This window comes from Camelus ferus, chromosome 7 (genome assembly GCF_009834535.1).
Source record: "Camelus ferus isolate YT-003-E chromosome 7, BCGSAC_Cfer_1.0, whole genome shotgun sequence".
In the NCBI taxonomy this organism is placed as follows: Eukaryota; Metazoa; Chordata; class Mammalia; order Artiodactyla; family Camelidae; genus Camelus; species Camelus ferus.
In genome coordinates, this window is record NC_045702.1 from 46,376,120 (window position 1) to 46,400,949 (window position 24,830).

The following is a 24,830-nucleotide window of genomic DNA, read 5'->3' on the forward strand; positions in this document are numbered from 1 at the left end:
GGTATTCATCAAATTAGACCAAAGCAACACAAGAACATAAGGAATGGCCTCTTAGGAAAAAGAAGAGACCCTGGTGTAGAACAACTTGCTTCCTAGTGATGATAAACACTCTACTTTCTAGGTGACCAGAAAAAGAGCCTCAATCCCCTTTCTTACTCTCATATTAGGATCTATGAGTGGCCCTGGGTTACTCAGCAGTATGTTTACTGGTAGGCAAACAAAACTGCAGGGTGACAGAACATCTTCCTGAAGCTTCAGTTTTACTCAGTGGATCTGACAAAGTGAGAAAAACTTGTTTTCTTAGGGAAACAGCATACTACAGAATGAAAAAAGTAAGAGATAAAACACTACAGGGAGCATTCCTTCAAAAGTAAACTATTTTCTTATGTATTCTGAAAATCTACGCATAATTCCTACCTGACCAAGTTCATTAGAAGAGAAATACAATTTCATTAATAAGACACATTAGCTCAGTGAATCTCAAGTCTTGCACTCTCATACCCAATTTATTTGATATTATTAGAAAGCAATATGTAAACTTTATCTTACTTTCTAAAGATATCTTTAAGAAAATTATCTTCCCATGCTCTTCCTTAGTTAAGTTTAGGGTGAGAAAGTTGGTCAGATATTCTTTAAAATGGTCTCCAAGACCTGCTACTCTTCAAATTAAAAAGAACCGCTCATGTAGGAGCTGGGATTTATAAAACAAAATATTTCTTTTAGCTAGATGAGCTTAAACACTTAGACACTAGGAAAAGAGGTTCCAAAGAAGGAAGTAACCCCAAGTTTGGTTAACGGAATAATTCTAACTTTCTACCACCACTCAGGGGTCTGATAGGGAATGGGTGACCATATGTCATAAAAAGCCTGGCTATGCTTCATATTAAAGAATTAAAATAAATTGCTCTCTTGTAACTATAAGCCCAAGGGGAAAATGTTTAGCCTGTGTATATGCAGCACATATATGTCTGTGTACGTGTGTGTGTGTTCGTGTGCATGTGACAGAGGAATAGGTACATGCTTCTATCTCTTTGCAATTTGGGCTCTAATTTCTCTAGAAATCCTCACATTTTTAATTTTCCAACTCTCCCAATACTGTCATTAGTCACTGTACACATTAAACACTATGCTTGATAAATGTTAGCTATATATAATATACTGCCTAAATCTTCTAGGCAGATAAGTGAAATAATCTTTATTTGCAAGAATTTCTACCTAGAATGCAAAATAGACTTCATTTCAGATAAAATATAATGTTTCACATTTGGGCTCATTAAATATACCTGTCAGGTGTCAAATGTGCCTGTGTTTGAACATATCTGGCTTTGGTCTTATGTATGTAGAGGAGGAGGCGAGCTTACGATATACATTATTTTTTCTGTTGTGTACTTGGGCAGATCTCCCTCGGAAATCTACCCAATTCCCTCATCTACTCCTCATCCAAAGTAGAATGCTGAGAATGTGATTAAATCTTTGCCCTTTAATAACTTATTTTATTGCCTAGGAGATGTGTGTAATTGGAGCAGCAAGCAGAGAGGGGAAAAAAACAGATGGGAAGTCAAGCTTGTCAGCTCAGTGGGTATGAACACCAGGTCTTATACTCTAGTGATGGAACCACTTCCAACCTGGGGCCTGCAGGTGGAGGGAGGATTACTTATGGCTCCCTGCAATCCTAGGCTACAGGGCAAGCTAGAGCGACATGGAGCTTTCATGTTAGCAACAGGTGGATAAATAGTACCAGAGACACAGTGTATGAGTGTGGACAGGAAATTGTTACCCTAAAAATATAATTTAATTCAGTTAAGTTTTATTGAGTATCTATTCCAGGCAAAGTTCTATGTTTAGCTGCGAAGAAAATATGAAAACGGGAAAACTGGAAAGCCTGGAAAAGATACAAAAGGATTTTTAAAGTTTTGACACATCATCCACATATGCATCCACACATACAAATGCAGGCACACCCAAGTATATAAAGTCCTGTCTCTCCTGGTCCTAGTCAGCATTTCTTGCCTCTGCCATGATACACCACATTCTAGACTTTTTCAAGCTCAAGACTCCTTTCATTTTTGTAGCTTCCGTGATTTCCTTTTTCTGAATCCCTGCCAATTGGATTCTGGACCTGATGACTGAGCACTCCATTACACCCTGTCTCGTGTGATTTTCCGGCTGTATTGCACTGCTATCAGAAGTGAAAGGCTTCTTGAGTTGAGGGGCTGTAATTTTTTCTCTAAATGTCTCAAGGCAGAAACATCAGCTGCTATTTTCCTTGAGTAAGGATTGATTTTATATAATCTGTATTCTGAAAACATATGAATCCTCAAATAACAAAACACTACAGATGTAGATTTTAATAATCAAGACAACCAAAATGCAAAAAGAAAAAAGTAATTTTTATTTTAAGACTTGAGAAAACTTTATTTTGCATCATTTGGAGAAGAAATCAAGCAAAACTAAGGGAAACACAGTCTTTGAAAAAAAGGAAAACAAAATTAACAAAATGGTAAAACCTAAAATTTCTTGCAGAAACATCAAGGAGTCAATCTAATCTGAGTTCAAGATTACCAAATTATATGGTGACAATGTATATAGAAAGCAAGTGTACCGGGTGAGGGTATAGCTCAGTGATAGAGTGCATGCTTAGCATGCACCAGGTCCTGGGTTCAATCCCTAGTACCTCCTCTAAAAATAAATAAACCTAATTACCTTCCCCCTACCCTGGCCAAAATAAAATAAATAGCACAATAATAAATAAAAATATTTAAAAAAAAAAAAGAAAGAAAGTTTACACTAGAAGCCAGAACATTCCTAGAAGTAGTTTCATGAAAAATATATTGAAACACTTTTGGCTTCACTCATTCCACAAAGTCACAAAGAATATAGCTCTAAGGAGCTGGGAAACTTGAGCCCTGAGCTAGGCTCTGTTTGGAGGAGCTGTGAGTCTCATGTAAGTCACTGAACCTCTCAGGGATGTTAGTTTCCTTATCTGTAAAATAAAAAGACTGAAGCAGATGATCTTAGGGTCCTCACTATCTAAAACTCTAAAACCCAATGATCTTAGGGTCCAAATGATTTAGAATGTATCACTAAACAAACTATTATTAATTTATTCATTGTTGAGTATGTCCCGTTACAGGAACTATGCTGAAATATCTTTAAAAAATTATCTTATTTAATCTCTTCAATAACCCTATGAGGTAATATCCTCATTTAACAGGTTAAAAAAACAAAAACAAAAAACCTAAATCTTGGACATGTTAAGTACCCTGTCAAAGGTCACAGTGTTAGAAATTGGTGAATGCAAGATTTAAGTCTAAATCTATCAGATTCCAAAACTGTGCTTTTAAGCTTTACATGGCCCTGCTTCTGTAAAAATCTTCTGATATGGCCTTCTAGAAAGGACACTGGATTGAAAAGTGAAGATATCTGGGTTGTCGTTCCTACTGTGTTTCTAGTGAAGTGACTCTGAGCATTTGACTCGACAATGAAGGATCTCATAGCCTCATCCATAAAACCAGGATGTTGGCAGGATGGCCACTGAGGTCTTCACACGCCTCCACATCTTACTAATTATAAACACAATGCTTAGCCACTAAAACCACAGCTTCCCTGAAAACAGGGATTTTCCCATGTCTTTGTGTGGTATTAGGGCTTAGCATATTGAAGGGAACCACATTTGTAGAAAAGTACATCTCATCCAGCTAAGTAAGCCACCTTCATTTTTGAACTTTCAAAGGCAGATGGTGCACTTGGCTTCTAGTTTGGACCAGTTCCTCACCACAGCACTATCCCTAAATTACACGGACTCCAGTGAGCATCTTGTCACTATGGTTCCTGGTCCTGTGGTAGCTGCACCACAAGGAACAGAGAGACCTGAGACCAACCAACCAACAATACCCAGGGTTAGGAACTGGGCTCTCATCTACCTTTTTGGTAGATCTAAAAGAGCTTCCATTTTCATCCTTTGCTAGAACAATCCTTCTCCTAGGAATTTACCCTAAAGAAAAAACTGCACAGTGTACTAAGTTGGCACATACAAGGATATTTCACTGCAGGGGTATTTTAACAGGGGAAAACAGGAAATGGGCCAAATGCATATGAAGAAGACAGGTATTGTGCAAATTATGGTATATCCTTAGCATTAAGTAAATGATAGCATATCCTTATGAAGGAATACTCTGCAGCCCTTCAAAAGAATGGTATTTTGACTGACATGAAAATACCTTCTTAATAGAAGTGCTGGGAGAGTTTTAAAAGTTTTTGCAAAATGGCATGTATAGCATGATGTCATATATATAAAATGAGGGGAGGGAATGATGTTCACTAACTACTGATGCCTGTCTTTTATATTGGGAACACTTTGGCTTTCTCCTTTATGTCTTGCTATACTTGAATTTTCTACAATAAGCATGTATTATTTTTTTTAAAACAGAAAAAGTAAACATAACAACCAAGCAAGCAGTACCAAAAGTATGGTACAAGGAAAACAAATTCTCACATCAGATGCTTGTAACTGTGCTAAATGTTTTCACAGAAATATGAAATTAATTTAAGGCTTTAAGAATTTAAAAACTTAAATAGCTATTATACTATGGCGGTGAATTTCAACTACAGGATGGATTAGAAACCATCTCTGCCTTCCTTCCAAATAGCACACTATTAGGGTGCTCTAGTTTTTCAGAAGTAAACATTTGATTCAGCCAAGTAATTTCACAGGTTGTACCCATTTTGAAATGTACTCATTTTCAACAGGGTCACACAAATAATTCTGTAAGCATATGAACCTCCTAAAGTCCAAAAAGGGATTTAATATCTGCCATTAGGAGAAAATACCCTTGTAACTTAAGTACTTCATAAAACACAGCATCACAGTCAGAAAAAAAGGTTTCCACAGTTTGGGGGGTGGGGGTGGGCAGAGCACGACTGTACTATATTATAAGCTGTTAGATGAAAGTAGGAACAAAGAACATATAAATGGGCATTTCTCAGCTGTTGATGATTAGTTAAAATTAGCAAAGAGTCTGAAGTGAGACCAGAGAACAGCCCAAAGGGAATACTAAGAATCACAGCTTTCTTATAAAGTCACAGAATGTTCTTCCCCTCCACTCTCCACCATATCATCGAAACACAGAACTCAGACCTACTCAGAAATTTAAGTGAAATGAAACTCAGTACAAAAGTGAAACCTGATATGAACATTATGTTCAACAACAGCCCCTGTCTTTTCAGTAGAAAATAAATGAAATAGTAGGGAAGTAGCTCTGTGCTAGCACCCTGCCAGTGGCCTCAGTAACAAGCTTTGCCTGTAGAATTTTGACGTGTAATTTTTAACCTTGGCACAGGAAAGCATATTATGCTTGAAATGAATTATCTCAAATCTTAAAATGCAGTAACATACTCATTTAATAAAATGTTCTCACCGATGGGATAAACATCTGCTCTGTCTCAGATGTGCAGAGTATAGGAGATAACGCAGATGGCCAAGAGGTTAGGAAGAGTTAGGAAAGGGGAAGAGAAAAACAAAATGAAGAAGATGTGTAAGCCTTTTTACATTTAAATATGGGAAAATTAGAAAAATCTTACGGATGGCAGGGACAAAGGGACTGAGTGAATAAAGATCAAAGAAAAGAAAAAGAGGGAGTCAAATGAGCATAACTGATCCCTAAGAAGATTTAAATATTTTGTTAACAGACCAGAAAACTGAAGTTTAGAAAGGCTGGCTTGCCTAAACTTATATACCTAGACTTGAAATGCTCTTTCTACAAAACAGCTGCTTCCTTTAAAAAGGGAGGGAGGAAGAAAGGAAAGAAGGAAAGGGGGAAAAAGGGCTCACAAAAGAAAAAAGATCAATGGTTTAGTCCTTCAGTTCTTCCACCCATACCTAAACTCTTCTTTTAAAGCACAAAGCTAGACTCCATTCACTTAAATAATCCTTTGAAAGCTTTCTATGAACATTTTAATAATCATACTTAAACCAAAAAGATACATTCATACTTAGGATTCAATATATTTTTATCTTTCTCTTTCTTCCTGTCTAAATTCTTTCATTAAGTTTCCCTCAAGAAAACCTCCGTGAAGCTTCAATGGGCAATTCCAACCCAGGGAAATCTCTGCAGACCACCAAGGCCACTGTTACCCCACACCAGGACTTCTGGTCACGGTCAGCGGCCACCTCACCGACCTCAGCCCCTGTGCTCTCTAACTGCTTCAAGCACGTGTACATCTCACACACTTTGAGTTTGAGGGACGGGACCGTAATATATGGGTCTTTCATAATCCCTGCTGCCCAATCCACAAATTTCAAATTCTAGGTGAACTGTGATACAGGTAATATATGACAAAATATTATTTGTTTAAGCTACACTTTACAGCCAGCTAACTGTACAATTTGCTGTTGTACAATGTGCTGTTGTTTATAACAGCTAAGGATAGTCATCTCTTACACTAATCATGAATTTTCAAAGAAAATCAGTTTAACATGTAAAGAACACGATTTAATACTTCTAGGATAACAGATCCTTCTTTGCCTCTGCATCATCATATGAACAATTATGAAAGGCAGCTGACAGTAATTTTCAAGTGACATGGTGCAGAGGAAATAGTGATAGTTTATTTCACTCTGTTGGTTACGCACAGCCTGACTCTTACCCCTCTAACCTGCATTCAGGTACACACTACCCTCTAGCTAGTTCCAGGATGACTAGAATCCTTTAAAACACCACCACACGGAGATACCATTCCTAGTCTCCTTATCCCTTCCCACCTACAGCCCTTGAACGAATACCTACAGCTTTATTTCTGCTCTCTTCTAGCTTTTTTAGGGGACTGATCTGCCAACTTATGGTAATTATGGCTGGCTGTAGCTAGCAGAGAGTCTGATGTCCTCCCTCTCATGGTGAGTCGTATTTTCACTGGGGCTTCTTGCACATGCAGTGAGTAATCACAAAAGGAAGCAGATCCCTGAAGGTCGGAACTTCAGGTGCTGTACCTATGTAGGGTACAAAGGCTGTGAGGCTGATTTTAGAAGAAAACTACAAAACAGTGTATTATGAGATGCTTGAAAAGAAAAAAAATGGAGTCTCTCAATAGTGCTATTTTGGAAGACATTCTAAGAAGGCACTCTACTGAGAATTTACCTCAGCTTGTGTTCCAATCTCTTCTACATGAATGTGAGGACCACGTGTCTAACCAAACTGCCTGCAAACAATCAGGCATGAAGAATACTTACTGTACACAAACTGCAAAGAACACTCATTTTTACCACCACACGCCCGTTGTACTGGTAACTAAGGAAGCTTAAGGGATACTCATGTTCACCCACATTTGCATTCCAGCAATGTCCTTGGGCACACAGCTATAGGTCCAATCCACCTGGGATAACTGCTGTCCGTTTGGGGTACTTTATTCTTATAGATGCTCCTGATCATTTTAGCAGTGCTCACCCTTTTACTTCATACACTGCTTTCAAAACACTCTTTTGCTGGTGGCCAACACTACTGGATGCACTTCTTATAAAGGCCTCATTAATTTGTTAATATAACACCATTTTCCTTTAAAGTCTACACTTCTTTTTAAATCATATGTGGGGGGAGGGTATAGCTCAGTGGTAGAGCACGTGCTTAGCATGCATGAGGTCCTGGGTTCAATCCCCAGTACCTCCATTAAAAAAAAGAAAAAACATATGCAAGGCATAACTGTCAATTTCCACCCTGATGACAGAGTAGAACTGTCTCCTTAGTGAAGGCCTGTTTAAGAGGGGAGGTGGCTATGATACTGAGAAAAGGCACTGTGATACCTTTAATAAACACACAACAGGGAAATGTTTTGAGTTGAAGGTAACTTCATTTCTTTTGATTTAGAGCCTATCTAAATTTAAATCCAGTCCTATAAAACCAACTGACAAAACTGTCTGTGAAATATTACATAAAGTTAAACGGGTTCATTCATCTTCACAAACTTGAGTACACATGCTGGGCCAGACACCAAACTCAGTGATGAGTCTACTTCAGAGTTCTGAGTAAGAAAAGGAATGCAAGGTAAACCTTTTGAACCTGATGGTTCCATGTAATATGGCACCATATGGTTTTCTGCCTTTGTGATTTACAGGATCTGGCCCTCACCCTGCTGGTCTTACCCCTTGTTAGTTTTTGGCAGGGAATATGCAGAATCCCCTTTGCTCAAGGGCATAGTCTCCTATTTCTCCACCCTATGAGAGTGGTCATCCAAGACCTTTACAAAGTTCTAAGCTCTCAAAGCTCATCATTTCACTGACAGGAAGAGTCCAAATAAACTGGGTCAATTAAGTCAATTTTTATTTAGGCACCAGTATCATAAGACATTCCCATGCTACAATTTTAGAATACTAATACTAAGAGAATAGACCACTGGACTCAGATAAATAACTCTTCTAGTAATCATTAAGCGCTTGAAAACTTTAAAAACAGTCCAGGTAGGGAAAGGGAGACTCAGCAGGCTTCATGGAAGGACCATGACAAGAACCATATCATTTCAATTCAGTACAGCAACCTGAGATTTCTTTATCTACAACTTTACTTGTCTACTAGAAAAAAATGTTGAGATCTTATTATTTTGAGTCAGCAATTGATACAAATATTTATCTCCTCTCACCAGTAATATCCGAGTATCTGAAGATAATAGTTTGTAGCAAAACTGGCTTAATTCTAGATAATTCGATTAATACTGCTTAAACTGTCCTCTCTGAAGGAGATCAATTCAATGAAAATGACCATTTGGGGCTGGTCTAGGACACACACAAGTGGGTCTGATTTAATGACAGTTAAAACCATTTTAACAGCTCTGAGAATATTAACCTTAAGAATTGTAAAACAATTCCTATGCAGTACTTCTTATTAGGCAGTCCACTTGAATAATGAAATAATGTTCACTTCAGGAGAGTCAAGGTAAATAGTAATTTAAAATGAAATCAGCCCCCTAATTGTTTTAATATTAGAAATAATAAAGACTAACCAACTTATATTAAAATACTATATACAAATAATAGTACATAGTGAAAAATTTTCAAGATGAAGGTTTTAGCATAAATAAAAGAGAGGCTGGTACTTCTAATAGAAACATTTAATTAATACTGTAATGAGATTCTAATGGTGTTAGATTTAGGAAATAATATTGATGGAATGAGAATATTTTGATTGGTAGTTACTTTCTCAATTGTTTAATTTCTTCTACTAGAAGTCTAAAAACTTGTGGCTGAGTATACAAAAGAGCATTAAGTATGGGCCATTTATGAGAGCAGAGTAAGACATCAAATGAGAATTCTGAAGTTACAGTCTCACTTCCAGGCTCGTGTAGAATATGCATCTCTTTTCAACTGTCCAATTTAAAAAAAAAAGAAATCAAGGAAAGTGTTAGAACTACAGATCAAAATCAAAGTGCTAGTAGTCATTCCACATTTGCCTTATTCTAGAAACAAGCTGTCTCCCAAATGAAAGTAGAATTCTCTTTGTCCCTCTGTACTTCAAAACAGAATCTACTTTAAGGTAAAATATTTTCTACCAAAATATAGTTCAATTACTTTTTAATTGTCAAGGTCAACACCATAACTAGGTTCTGGGAAACGAGGGGTATAACTATTATTGACACCTGAAAGCTATAGTTCATAGCTTTACAATTTAAACTCCCATGATTTCAGTTTTTGCTTGGAAAATGGTATTTATAAATTTCCTGCTCTTGACTCAAAAGGATCCTGAAAAATTAAAAAACACTGAAATTAAATAGCCACTGAAATATCAATGGTCTTAACCTTACCTTGTGTGAAATAGGTGTACAGGTGTATCAGCCTTTTAAGCACACTTAACATTGTGCTTATTGGATTGTATTCTACAGGCCACGAAGCCTCAAGGCACCAGTCTGACATCAAGGCCTCTTGACTCTGTGCCATATTCCCAGCTGCAGGAGCCCTGATCTATTGCGCCTTCCCAGAGGCTGTCATGCACAGGCCTCCTATATTGATGTCTATCATACTCATCAGTTCTGTCTTGGTAAGACAAGTGCTTGACAGGGGAGGAGTTATCCTGGAGTACAGCGTTGGTCACTTCCAAGTCCCTAGATGTCCACAGGTCTGCAGCAGGAGTTGGCAAACAATGGCCTGCAGGCTAAATGCAACCCACTACCTGTCTCTGTAAACAAAGTGTGACTGGAATATAGCCATGACCACTTGTTTATGTCCTATATTCATAGCTGCTTTCCTGCCACAGCATCAGGGTTGAGCAGTTATGGCAGAGACTGTGTAACTTAAAAAGCTGAAAAAAATTATTATTTGGGCTTTTACAGAAAAGATTCGGCAAGCCCATGTTGGTATAATCCCTTCGGAATGAAGGATAGCTTGCTGTCTCAAGCATCTTCTAACATTTTACAGATGACACATATCCTGTATTTGGGTGTCCTACATTTATACTTTTATTGGGTAAGTCAAAAAGCTGCCAGTTGTGAGTAAGACCTAGAGCAGGAGAAAGCTTTCTAAGTGGGACAGGGTACATAGCATGGCTCCGCTGCTAAGGCTGTCCTGTGATCATGCGGCATCAGGGTGCTGACTGAAATGCTGCACATAGCTTGAGGGATATCCCAACATGATCACAGTGCACACCCCTGGGATTCTGGAGCAAGGCCAGCCTACTTTAAGCAGGTATCATTTTTTTCAGTAAATAGTTCCTGGCTAGCCACTAGGTTCTGACAGAGAGCCAATGTCTGACACCAAGGTAAACCAGGTGACTGTATCATTAACCCATTTTCCACAGCTTTACCTGACGTATCAAATCATAAACAGCATGCTTTCAACCAATGATCTAGTATGTAAACATAAGACTGGGCTTGTGGAAGTCCCATAGGCACAGAATACCCAAATAGGCTAATCACCACCTTACTCAGTGGGCCTTCTCCCTCAACCTGGGTTGGGTCATCATGGAGGTGGTCCCTATACATCAGCTGACAAATTTGAGAGAACTGAGCCTGGCTCATGTGTGATGGAACTAGCCCAAAGTGGACGGCTTAAGCACTCTAGTCCCTTCAGAAATGGTGTTGAAGGAAAATACAGAAGAAACATTTTCTGGTTTGGCAGAATTTCAAGCAGTTCCTTTTACTGTCCATTATACCTTTCAGGAGGGAAAAGCTCAAGGCAGTTTTTATCAATTCTTGGATAGTGGCTAATGGTTTACTCAGATGGACAGACTTGAAATAAGCAAGAATGGAAGACTGCTCACAAGGAGATTTGTTTGAGGAAGGATAATGTGGATGGCCCTCCAGAAAGGACACAAATTTGTATCCTATATGAATTCTTACCAGAGTACTCACAACTGCAGCAAAGTCTCTTAATAATCTTGTGAGCAGGACTGCCTCAATGTCTTCCCTCCCCAATCTGATGCTTGCTCATTGGGCTTGTGAGTGACCACAATGGCAGTGATAGATATGCATATAGTAACTGCATAAGTCAGTGGCTTTAAGAGCTAATGGACTTTCCTTCCCTAATGTCAATGTGGCTTTCCACTACTGGCCAGCACTCATTTTGTTAGCAATACTGACCAATCCTGTTATCATACCTTGAGGGAACTAGTTGGTTACCTAATACCAGGCTAACTACACTGGGATCCTTCCATTGTTCAAGGGACAAATCTCTGCCCTCATTTGAATTGATACTTATTCTGCTTTTAGATTGGCCTTTGCCATCTTTGCACTCCTGACAATACCACCATACATGCTTTTATAAATGTTTTCATAAATACACTCTTGACAATACCACCATACACTACACAGAAAGCTTCCACGGACTCACTTCTCAGAGAAAGGCATGTCAGAAGTATTCTGATTTCAACAGGATGCTCTGGACTCATCAGGTTATCTATCATCAACAAAAACTGGGCCAACAAAATGATCAAAGAGACCACTACATGCTGAGATTCAACATCATTCATGGGTAACACCTTGCAAGGTTGGGGTGCTATCTTTCAGGATTATGGTATGTGCTCTACCTTAGCATTACATGTAGTAACAGCAAAATATGGTATTATCTTTCCCATAACCAAAAAACACAGGTCGAAGAAACAAGGGGTAGACATATGAGTGGACTTTCTCATAATCTAACAATCTGTTTTTTTAAAATTGCGAGACCTATGACTCAAGCTCTGCTGCCCAATTAGGCATAACACAAAATGAAAAACACATTAAAACTGGTGATCATTTCCAGATGGTTAGATTAAAGGTAATTTTACACTTTGTGATGGTCTAGATTTCCAAATTTTCCAGAATGACTATGTATTATTTTATATTAAAACATAAGTTCTAAACAACCCCCTGACACACACACAAATAGCTCCAGAAGCATATTTTCATTGAAAATGGCACATAAGGAATGCGAGGAATTGCAATGAATGAAACTGAGAAAAGATGGAAGAACTTGTTTTCCATGTTCCTTGATAGTGGTTACTAGGCAGCACTCCAGAGCAATTATGGAAACATGTGAAATCTGACTGAGCCTCAGTTTCCTTACTTGTAAAATGAGGGTGATACTGAGGGATCTCGTAAGGTCTCTGAAAGAACACCACAAACTGTAACATCTCTAATATGAGTTATTATTACAGGTGGTAGGTACGTGTCTATGTGCTCAGAACTTTTAAAAACAGAAACAGGAATAAAAATTAGTTACCTTTGGGTTAAAATATCTACAAGACTGTGGTTGGGAGCCTCCAAACAGGGCTATGCGGTAGTCGTGTTTCTTTCTTCTGGGCCTTGTGCCTTCTACCAACTCTTCTCGATCCTCTGGAGACAGGAGATGATACCTCATTCCACCTGGAGAAAAATACATGGCAACTCTTTAAGAACTTCAGCACTTTAATCCTTTGAAAGGAAATATCCAAACAAAATAGTGTTTTTATTTCTGTAACTGTTTTTCTATCATCCTTCTATAGCATCTAAGGAAAGAGTGAGGGGGAAGAGGCAGGAGAAATGTGTAATAATTGGAGAACTAACCAAGCTATTATTCTCAGCAATCACCATTATGCTAAGATTGCTCCCACGCACTCACTAAGTACCAGTGAATCATCTGGCTTTTCAAGCAACAACTTCCATAATAATTACTGGAATGCAGATCTCCTAACCCAGTGGTTCTTGATCTTAATTGTACATTATAATCACCCAGGAAATCTCATAAACTATCTATACCTAGGCCTTATCACAGAGCAGTTAAATCAAAATCTCTGGTGGTAGGACTGAAGCACTGGTATTGCTACTTAACATGTAGTTCAAAGACCAGCAGTTTTAGCATCTGGGAGTTTCACAGAAATACTGAATCCCAGAACCTACCCTAGACCCACTGAATCATAATCTGCATATTTAACAAAACCCTAAGGTAACTCAGATGCACATAAAATTTTGAGAAGTACTTAACTGCCTTAGATGATTCTGAAATGCAAGGAGGATTCAGAACTATTGTGATCTAACATGACCCTTTTCCTTCAGCAATTCCTTAATTTTGTCAAGGACTACTCAACAATTAAAAAATTTTAAGATATATTTTCAAATCAGTGTGCGAAAGGTGGATTGCTAAATAAATGATGTTAGACAATAATATGGAAAAAATATTTGTATCCATACCTCATATTTTACTCTAAGGTAATTCCAAATCAATACAATATTTAAATATGAAAAAAAACTTCATTAAAAAAAAAAAACCTCATAGATGTACTAAAAGAGAAAGTTAAAAAAAGAAGGCCCAGAATGAGGACGCCTAAGACAAAAAACACCATGAAAAGAAGCCCTGAAAAAAAAAATTCAGAACTACATAAAATTTTAAGTATTTCATGGCAAAAAGAAAAAGTAAAAAGATAATGACAAAATAGGAAAATATTTATAAATCATATAAAAGACAAATATAAGGAAACATTTTACTAATTACTAAGATTAAGACCAGCAACTAACAGAAAATTAAGTATCTAAACACAGTTCACAGAAAAAGAACTAACTACAAACAACTCTTAAACATACGAAAAGATGCTCAAGTGCTCTAGTTAGAGAAATACAAATGAAAATCATGCTTTCTCACTTATTACACTGCACAAGATCAAACTGTCTGGAACACAGGGTATGACAAAGGAAACAGTACCTTTCTACATCTCTGGTAGGGGTGTGGACAGGTACAAATTGTCTGGAGGGCAACACAGTGTGACCCGAGAAAATTACAAATGTACACACCCTTTAGCCAGTAATTCCCTTTCTAGGAGTTTATCCACCTAACATTCACTGTCAGGGGAAGTTGTTAAAAATTATGGTATATCCACAGAATTAACTATTATACATGGTTGTTAAGAAGAATGAGGAAGCGTAATATGTACACATGGAATGAGCTCCAGGAAATAACGTAGAATAAAAAAAGTAAGACGTAAAAGAGTATGCACTGTGTGATGTATTTTAAAATTTATATCTTTATTCATTTTTATACATAATTTATACAAGCATGTCAGTAAATGACCGTGTATGCAGAGACTCAAGACTACCTTGGAAGGATATGCAAGATAATAACGGTTAACTCCAGTGAGGCTTACATTTCACCTTTTACACTTTTTGAATTATGTATGATATGCAGTATTATTGATAAAAAAATAAAATAATGTAAGCAATTCTCAACACATGCAAAAAACACTTCTGTTCATGAGGCTGTGTTGGACCCTTACCAGAGGGATACAGAGAGAACACAGGTTTGGAGAACAGGTTGTGAGTGAATGATAATCACTATCAATACTCTTAGCACTTCCTTCCATTTCAGAGTTTGAGTAGAAGCACTTTGCATGAGAACATCTAGAAACCTCAGCAGCCAAGGCTTGGGTGAATGCTTAGGTCAGGGGTCAGCAACCTTTCTCTCTAAAGGGCCAGACAGCCAATATTTTAGGCTTTGCAGGTCACACACAGTTTCTGTAATATATTCCTCATTTGTTTGTTTGTTTTAAACAATCCTTTACAAATGTAAAAACCACTTTTAGCTCCAGGCTGGCTTTGGTCTGTGGAGTATAGTTTGTGACCCCTCTCTGTCCCCTCCCACTCTAGGTCTAGTTTAGTACAGTGGTCCTTAAACTGTAGTTCCCTGACCAGCAGCAGCAGCACCACCTAGAAACCTGTTAGAAATCCAAATTACTGCACACTACCCGAGAACAGATCTTCTGTGGGGTCTGAGAGCCACTGCTTTAGGAGGGTTCTGCACAGGGCACAGTGTACGTGGAATCTACGAACACAGTAATTCCCAATGAGAGAAGACAGCTAGCAGGAAAGGAGAGGAACAGGAGGGAACTGTCCCAGGCAACAGGCCACTGAGTAGTGGCTGACTGTGGCCAACTGTGTTGACCCCCAGAGGAAGCAAAAACTGGCTCTTTTACTCATAAGCTTTCTCTCTCTAAGGACACGGCTGGGGACAGACACTCTGGCCCTCTTCCCTTAGGAGCGCCTTGCTCCTTAGGCTGATTCCTTTGGGAGTTACTCCTTTGAGAGTCAAGTATTGTCATTTGCAAATTTTGAATAAGAACTTGGCCTGGCCCCTTGTGGAGGCTTTGACTGTGTTCTTCATTTCTATTTTATGACTTGTTTTCTTTTAGTTGTAAATTATTTTAGTTTAATTTTTAGTCTATATGCTTATCTTTTTGTTTTTCTTCCACTCTCAAAAGGCAATCCTAAGACAGATGGTAGGAAGGTTAACTGATGATCTGAAAAAGGGAGGCCTTCTTTCTTCCCCTGAGCTCTGCCCAGACTTCCAAGCCTTGAAGAGTCTCAGCTGCTTGTGCCTAGTCAAGGAATATTAGAACTCCCTGTTCTTTATTAGAAGAAAAACAAAAGGTGGGCATGGAACATAACAAATAACAAAGATTTCTGCTCAAGAGCCTGATCCCTATACTTTGCTGGACTTCTGGAATAATTCTGCTCTCCTGTTTCCATATCAGTAAGAACTAAACACTATACTTCACAGAGACCAGCTAATTATCTTCAACACCTCAAATCCTGCATGAAGAAATAGGTATAGCTCTCTACCCAATGAAAGCAGAAATGTAACACACAGTTTGCGAATAAAACAAAAAATCTGTTACTAACATGTATGAAATCCAAAAGATGAAAGTCCTAATCTAAAGGCATCTTCTTGGTCCTTCATCTCCCTGTACTTAGAGAAACTAGTGGCGACCTATGCTCCACTTCTTAAAACCCTTTACACGTTGGTTTTCAAAACACCAGCCTTTGGTTCAAGTAGCTTAGTGAATTCTCCTTTCTTGGTTCTTTTCCTCCTACCACCCCTTAAACGCAAGAATTCACAGGGATATGTCCTTAATTCATACCCTCTTCTTTTTCCCTTGACACCTTAACTGGATTCAAATACTCCTACTAGTCTTTAAAAATTTTTTTTATTTCCATTTAACCAAAAGGTGTGATACCATATACTGTTTTATGCTTTCGCCACTCATGAAAAATTTGTGTATTATTAGATATTCATTAAAATATTTTTATTAAATATATAAATATAGGGCATTCCATTGTGTGGATATATCATAATGCTTTTTCAATCCAGGGTACAGTATTGGGTCAACTTACTTAAAACCACAACAATATTATTAAGTAGTAGCTGGGTGACAAGTCTAACAGAAATTTTACTTAACTTTCAAATTAAGGAGCAAGTGATAGTATTTAATAATCAGGACACTTAAGCTTAGTACCGTTCTTGAGAAGGACATCTTAGGCAAAAGTGAAAGTGCTCATTTCTCTTTTATTTATTTATTTATCCTTAACTTTGTGCCTGAAACCAGCTACACTTCAAATGAAAGGTGCAGCTGAAGTACCAAAAGCAAGTTAAGAGTTAAAAGTAGATTTCTAAATTCATTCTAGGGAGGCTTTCTTGCTCATCACATATTAATTGAAATCTATACTGCAATCCCACGTGTGGATACTGCCCTGTCGTTTCTGGTTTGATCAAGATGAATGGGAATCCAAGAAGAGCCTAAGAGAGCTAGCAGGAGTGTACCTCTCTCAGCATATCAGTTATTACACTACACAGTTCATGCCTGTTTAAAGAACAAGCTAAACTTCTACTTACAACAGTGTAACAGCTGAGATTTTCAGAAATAACTTCCTATTACAAAATTACTGTAGCGCTGGAAAGAATAAAACAAACATTCTTTTAAATGTACAGCTAAAAGCAGAGGGCCAAAAATGAAGAGGGGACTAAACACCAGAATGGCAAGCATTAAGAGAGCTTGGAGCTTACTCTGAGGGCTTCTGATAATACTAGAAACCTAGAAATTGATATTATTGGCTGTATGAGGGAAAGAAGATTAGGTCTCAAATTAGCACAAGTGTTGGGATAGAGAGCTCTCCCTAAAGCTGGATCACTTGGATTGGTTACACTTTTAATGAAGATAGGCTAAAAGAACCACCTGATGGCAAAGGGAAAGACCATAATCTGTCTATTTCAGTTTCACCCCAAGGTAGAGGTAAAGTCTCCTTCCTTTGAGAATGTATAATGACACCTGTGCCCTTGTACAGGTTTGAGGTTTGAATTTACCCACCTGCAAATCTAGAAAGCCATAAACTGAGAAAAATTTAAAGCAGTCCTGGACTGTTGTGCCCCAAAGGCATTTGGAAAAAGCAAGCACTATTCAACTCTTGAGGAAAACAGGGAAGACCCACAGGAATACAACCCAGACCTCCCAGGACTCCTGGAGATTGAGTTCAATCAAACATAAACTCAAAGTCCAAAATTACAAAATATATGAGGAATTAAGTCAACGAACAAATAGCAGCATTTGGTCTTCAGAGACTTCAGATATTGATATTGTCAAACAGAGAACATAAAATAACTATATTTTAAATGTTTCCAGAAATAAAAACTGAAAACATCAGCAAGGAAAAAAGATAATAAAAAATGACTAGCTGCTTGGGGAAAAATGAAATATTTAATTAATATTCAAAACGCAAAAGATGAGTTTAACAATGGATTAGAAAAGAAACAGATAAAAGAAGAAAAGAAAATAGATAAAATACGGATTTGAAGAAACTATCCCAAATGCAACACAAAGAGACAAAGACGAACGAAAAGCTTAGAAATCATTGAGGGAAAATTTGACAACTTTTCTAATTAAAATTCCTGAAGGAGTGGCACGATTTGAAGAGAAAATGGCTGAGAACTTTCCAAACTTGATGAAAAACACAGATTCCCCAGACTCATTCCCCAGGAAACTAAACAAATACCAAGCAGGACAAACACAAAGAAACAAATGCACAGACACATTTGATACTAAACAACAAAAGCAAAGAAAAGCTCTTTTAAAAAGCCACAGAAAAAAATTCAGGTTATCTACAAAGAATGACAACTAGACTGACAACAGACATCAATAGCAATGATGAAGTCAGGGTGAAATATCTTCAAAGTATTGAGATCAAATATATTCTAGAATTATATGTCCAGTTCACCTTTCATTTAAGAATAGGGTTTTTAAAAAAAAAGACATTTTCAGATAACCAAAACAGTTTAAAATCAATAGATACTGTAAATGTATGAACTTTGAAAAGGATGCTCATTAGGAATATGGAAAAAAATCTCAGTAAAAAGGTCTAAGATACAAGAAGAAATGGTGGGCAAAGAAATTGGCAAACATGGATAAATCTAAACACTCACTGTATTAAAAAAAAAAAAAAGTCCTATTTGAAAAGTTAAAGAAGGAACATAAAATGCAGAACAACAAAAATACATTTAGACATAAACTGGTGTCCTAAGATTGTTGTTTCCTTTAGAAGGAGAGTAAAAAAATATTAATGCCTAAGGTACATATGTTAAAAAATAAAGGACAACCATTAAAATAACTTAATAGAGTACAAAACTTCTCAAACAGAGGGAAACCATGGATTTAAAAAATCTCAATCCAAGAGAAGAGAGAAGCAGAGAAAAATTATGATGAACAAAAAGCACAAAATAAGATGTTAGAAATAAAGATACAATGGTATTTACAATAAATTTAAACTATTCACCAGTTAAAAGATAGAAAGGATTAAAAAAAAACAAACAAACAAGCTATATGCTGTTTTCAAGAGATCCACCTAAAATATAAGGACACATGGTGTTTGAAAAGAAATGAGTGGATAAAGATAAACCAGGCAAACATTAACCAGATAAAAGGTGGTTTAGTTATATTAACATCTGACAAAACAGACAAAGGCAACAATCACTATTAGGGAAAAAGAAGATCACTACAGATAAAAGATTATATCCCTAAAAAAAAAAACAACAGAAATCAACTGAAGAAGTTTTAAAAAGTGATCAATAATGACTAACAAAAGGAAAAAGATAACAATTCACAATAGCAATGACAAAAATACCTTTAAAATTTTTTTAAAGAAATGGAGAAATTATAAAAAGAAAATTACTAATTCTCTAGGGACACATGACAATTTAAAACAATAAAAATAAACAATAATTATAAGTAAGGCACTTGAATGAATTGGAAGAGAAACTGATTGTGTATAAATATTTAGGAATTTAGTTTCAAATCAGTGGGAAAGATGAATTATTCAATAATGACATTGGGTCATCTTGTCAGACATTTAGATAAGATCAGGTGTGTTCAGGGTGGTAGACCCTCTTGTCAGACATTTAGAAGGGAAAAAAACTAAGTTCTTATTTTTTCTGTGTAGCGTGAAATTATTTCAGTTAGATATTAAGATTTAGGAGTTAAAGAAAAGAAAGAAAAGAAGAAATCCATAAATGCACAAATGGAAAATTTAGGGGAAAAAAATCATCTTAGAACAGAGAAGAGCCTTCCAACCATATCCTTGAAGTCATACATTAAGGAAAAAACTTATTAAGATTTATCAATATAAAAACAATTTGAGATTAGATTTGCCATTTTAAGATCTTTCCCTCCCTCTTTTCTTGAAAGCCACTATAGAAGAAAAAAAAAAAAAAAAAACAGAAAAACAAGAAACAAACACAAATTCTGCTTTGATAATACTAGATGATCTATAACCCTAAAACACAGTTAATGAAGACAGCTAGTAGATAGAGAGGATGTTAAATGGCTGTGGAAGGAGACACCAATGAGAAGCAAATTATCCTGCAGAACCCTGGAATGATACCAAGTACCCCAGAAGTGGGGTGGGAATGAAAACAAGAGAACTCTAAAATTCTAAATAAACAACTGAACTGCCAGGCCTCCTTTCCCTACTGCAGTCAGATACCTGCCAGGCCTCCCCGACCATAAGAGATAGAAGAGTTGGTCTTTGGAGATACTGAATCAGAGATGTTCTAGACTCAGGGAATCACACAGAGAAGGAATTCAGACTGAAAACAGGAATTAAGTAAGCCTTCAAATCAAAATGTTCCCTCACCCAGCTCCCAAATGCCTCTACTCAGCTACCTGAGAAAATATCTACAGACACTGGCATCTGGGGTCCCCACCTTAAAAACTGTCTGCTACATGGATTATCCTACAGTTTAGTCTAAGAACTGAGAAGACCACTCACATATACAGCCTGATCTATTGGTTTTAATAATAATGCTCTCATAAACAAGATTCACAGATGAAATCAAACATTTTTTAAAAAACTCCCAATAAAAACAAAAACAGAAAAAAAAATGAAGGCAACACAGAAAATGCAGGAAGATAAGAAAACATTAAAGGAACTATAATGCTACTTTAGAATAATATTACAGCCATGAAATAAGAAATTAGAGAATAAAAGCTCACAGAAATAAAAAAATAATTAGCTGAAATAAAAGCGTTCAAAGACAAATTAATGCCATCTCCCAGAAAACAGAACAAAGAGGCAAAGATGGGTCACAAGAGAAACAAAGAAAGATTAGAGACTCCATACCTAAAGAACCACCATATCAATAATAAAGAACTGAGAAATCTGCGGCTGAAAAGATAATGACGAACATAACTTAAAAGAAAAAGGTACATACCAAGGTACGTTATTGTGAACTTTCAAAACATCAGAGATTAAAAGAAAAAAAAAGATTTTAAATGCTTACAGGGAGGAATAATAAATAAACTAGCTTCAGATTCCTCAAAAGTTAATACTGGACACTAATAAATAATGGAGCAATGTCTTCAAAATTCTAACTGAAAACGATTTTCAACATAATTCTATACCCAGTTTAACTATTCTTCAACAATTTATGATAAAATAAAGATAAGAGATTGGCAAGTCTCCAAGTATTTACTGATTATATATACTCTTTCTCAGGAACCCTTTTAAGGATACATTCAATCAAGTAGAAATAAGGAAAGGAAAGACCTGGGGTTGAGGAAGACAGTGAATCTAACTCAGGAGAGGAGTGAAAGGACATCCCAGGATGGCAGAGAAGGGAAGCCCCAGGACAAGAACCGTGCCTTAGGCCTAAGGAGCAGACAGTCCATATTGGAAAGGCAGAAGGAAGGCTCTATGAACGCTGTTTCCAAGAAATAAAAGCAACAGAATATTCAACTGTACTGACAATTTTACTAAGTGGCATTTTGCAGAGGGTTTCGAACTTAGCCTGCAAGTCAAGAAAAACTAAGTAAATGAGAAAATGTGGCAAAAAATGTTGTGCTCCAGGCACAACAAACAAACAAAACAAAACAAAACAAACAAAACTTGTTCTTTAATTAAGAAAATGTGATCACAGCACAGTATTTGGCTAAATTATTTATAAAAGGAAACATAAAAAAAGTTATTGTACACACATGCATGAAAGTTATCATACAAAGAGACAAAGCATAAGTAATTTTTACCTTCTATCACACACGTCCCTATAAAATAAGGGCTGGGGCTAAGTTCCCTTTAAATAGACAGCTGAGAACCCCAACAGATTAATTATCTGGAAGAGCAAAGTCTTGAGTGTTTCTCCCTGGCTACTGAGTATGATCCATTTTAAAAGGGTTTAAGCCCATGAGAAACTGGCCACATGATCAGGTTATAAATGGATATTAAGACAACTTACTTATCACCATCTTAAGGCATTCAGGATTGTCTTGAATAAGTGGTTCAGCTTGTACTGTTTTACTTAAGAAATTCTTTGATATAAGAGGAAACCTGACTTTAGCAAGGATGTCAACCATAAATGGCTGGCGATTAGGTTCATCATATTTCAACCACCTGACTGCAGCATCATAAACCTAAGGGGAGAAAAACAGCATAGTAAAGTTCTTAGACGGCAGCAACACTTCCAGTTACCCATGTTTACTATCACTTTGAAGGGGGAGAATCTCAGGAAGACACAACGGCTTACTCCCAGTATCTTAGACAGATTTTTGCTTTCATCCCCAAACTTCACAATGGTTTACACAATAGTCTCCTGATTCCTCTAGGTAATATGCTTCTAGAACTAATCACTGTTACATAATGTAATAACAAGGAAGATACTGAATCTTTTTTTAAACGAAATTTAACTTCCTTTTTGAAAGGAGATATGATGCACATCTCTACTAAAAAAAAAAAAAAATCTACTGGTCTATGATAGTTTCAATATATGCTCATACGGTACCAGGAAAACAGCTTCATTTCTTAAGAGGCCTTCCATCCCAAGAGATTTCAAGCTTATCTATGATTTTACTTCAACCAAATAGTCCTGAATTGTGAATTGATAGACTAATCTGCTTTCAAGAAACTTGGTGGTATAAAAATTCCATATTTAAAAAATAAATTACAGGCTATTTATATAAGTGCTTTCCAAAATAATACTGTAGCATTCATTTAACTGCACCAAACAAGTTCAAGTTTACAAAAATAATTTGATTTATAAATTATTAGTTTAAACACACTAAAAACAAACCTACTATTTCATATCATACACATCTACTACACATGTATGAGCTAGTTATTTTGGGCTGGTGTTAATAAGGCCTAAGTCTGATCTCCTAAGAGTTAGTTAATTTTTTATGAGAATTGGTCTATTTTTTTAAATAAACTTTTTATTTATTTTATTTTGGAATAGTTTTAGGTTTACAGAAAAGTTGCAAAGATAGTGCCATTTCCATACATACTGCACCCAGCTGTTGAAACATTATGTTAGTATGAAACTCTTAGCATAAGTAGTGAACCAACATTGATACATTATTATTAACTGAGGTCTATACTTAAAAAAAATTATTTAGTTTTTAGCTAATGTCTTTTTCTATTCCACAATCCCCATAAAAAAATACGTTACATTTAGTCATTATGTCACCTTAGGCTCTTCTAAACTATGACAGTTTCTCAGACCTTCCTTGTTTTTGATGACTTTGACAGCCTTGAGTTCTGATCAGGTATTCTGTAGACTATCCCTCAATTTGGGTGTGTCTGATGTTTTTCTTATGATTAGACTGGGGTTATAGTTTTTTGGGAGGAAGACCACAGAGGCGACATGCCATCCTCATTACATTGTATCAGCGGTATATGCTATCAACATGGTATCACTGATGATACTGAACTGTAGGTAGTACTCATCAGGTTTGTCAGGTTTCTTCAGTCTAAAATTACTTATTCTTCCCTTTCTAAGCTGCATATGAGTCAGTCAATTTTGATTACATGGCTGAGTTTCTTCCTTATGCCTAGTCGGGTCCTCCAGGTCTAACCTGTCAACTTACAAACTAATACATTGGTCTGTGAAGAGACTAGACAAAAGATATGTCTCAGTGCAAACCTTTCATCTCTAGAACAAAAGTAACTCAAAGCATATGATTTTACAGTACTTCTATTAGCTTCCTATTGCTGTTGTAACATATTACAAACATACAGTCTTAAAATACAGAGGATACGGGACTGAAAACCGGGATTAAGTGAATGAGTGAATGTCTGCATATCAAAATGTTACCCCATCCAGCTCCCAAATGCCTGCACCCAGCTTAGCTTACACCTCTGACAGTTTATTGCAGAGGGTTTCGAACTTAGCCTGCAAGTCAAGAAAAACTAAGTAAATGAGAAAATGTGGCAAAAAATGTTGTGGAGGACAGTTCTGGAGGTCAGAGTCCAAAATGGGTCACACACTGGGTAAAAAGCAATGTGTCAGCAAGACTGCTTGAAGGATCTGGAGGAGAAACCATTTCTTTGCGTTTTCCAACATCTAGAAGCCACCTGCACTTCTTGGTTTATGGCCCCTTCCTCTATCTTCAAAGCCAGCAAGGGCCAGCCAAGTCTACCTCACCTCGCATCATTCTGACACTGACTCTTTTGTGTCCGTCTTCCACACTTAAGGACCCTATGATTACACTGAGCCCACCCAATGTCTCAAGATCCCAAAACACATCTGCCAGGACCCATTTGCCATGTAAGGTAACATATTCACAGGTTCCAGGGATTAGGATGTGGACATATTTGGGGGAGGCACCATTCTGCCTATCCAATCAACTTATCTCTATCAAGTGGCCTATCTCTCAAACAGCCAGCCCTTACAAGCACCCAAGACTTATTTTTCCTACGAAACAGACTTCAGAATACTCTGTTTAGTTTAAAGAATGTATTCTCTCCTAATAGGATTCTCTTCCTTGTCAGTTATCCAAATATAATGCTTAAGAAATCAACAGGGACATTTTCACTAAGAAAACTTTTAGAAGGCAATTTAGTTACCTGATCCTCTGCTCTCACAGTCAGAGTGTCCTGGTTGAGGAGATGTGTAACTCGCTTGACATCAAGTTGTAAAAATTCATCAGTTTTGTAAACCTCAGTAAAATGCTGATGAATAAAGTCATCTGCAGTTGCTTTCAATTCAGGACAGTCTAGACACTCTGCTAGCACACTTATACCTAAACACAGAAAGAAAATAAATGAATAAAGAATCACCTAAAAAAATTTACACTGAAGATGAAACATGGAAAATGAGA

At 36.9% G+C, this 24,830-nt stretch overlaps 1 protein-coding gene across 2 annotated transcripts in view; it reads right to left on the bottom strand.

Annotated features, from left to right (window-relative positions):
- KLHL7 (kelch like family member 7) overlaps window positions 1–24,830 on the bottom strand; it is a 58,030-nt gene that overhangs the window by 10,109 nt on the left and 23,091 nt on the right. For both annotated transcript variants that reach the window (XM_006179199.2, XM_006179201.3), the window contains 3 exons: window positions 24,577–24,752; window positions 21,974–22,148; window positions 12,674–12,816 (listed from right to left, as the gene is read on the bottom strand). In XM_006179199.2, the coding sequence (XP_006179261.1) occupies window positions 12,674–12,816; window positions 21,974–22,148; window positions 24,577–24,752 (494 nt within the window). The remainder of the gene's footprint in view (window positions 1–12,673; window positions 12,817–21,973; window positions 22,149–24,576; window positions 24,753–24,830) is intronic.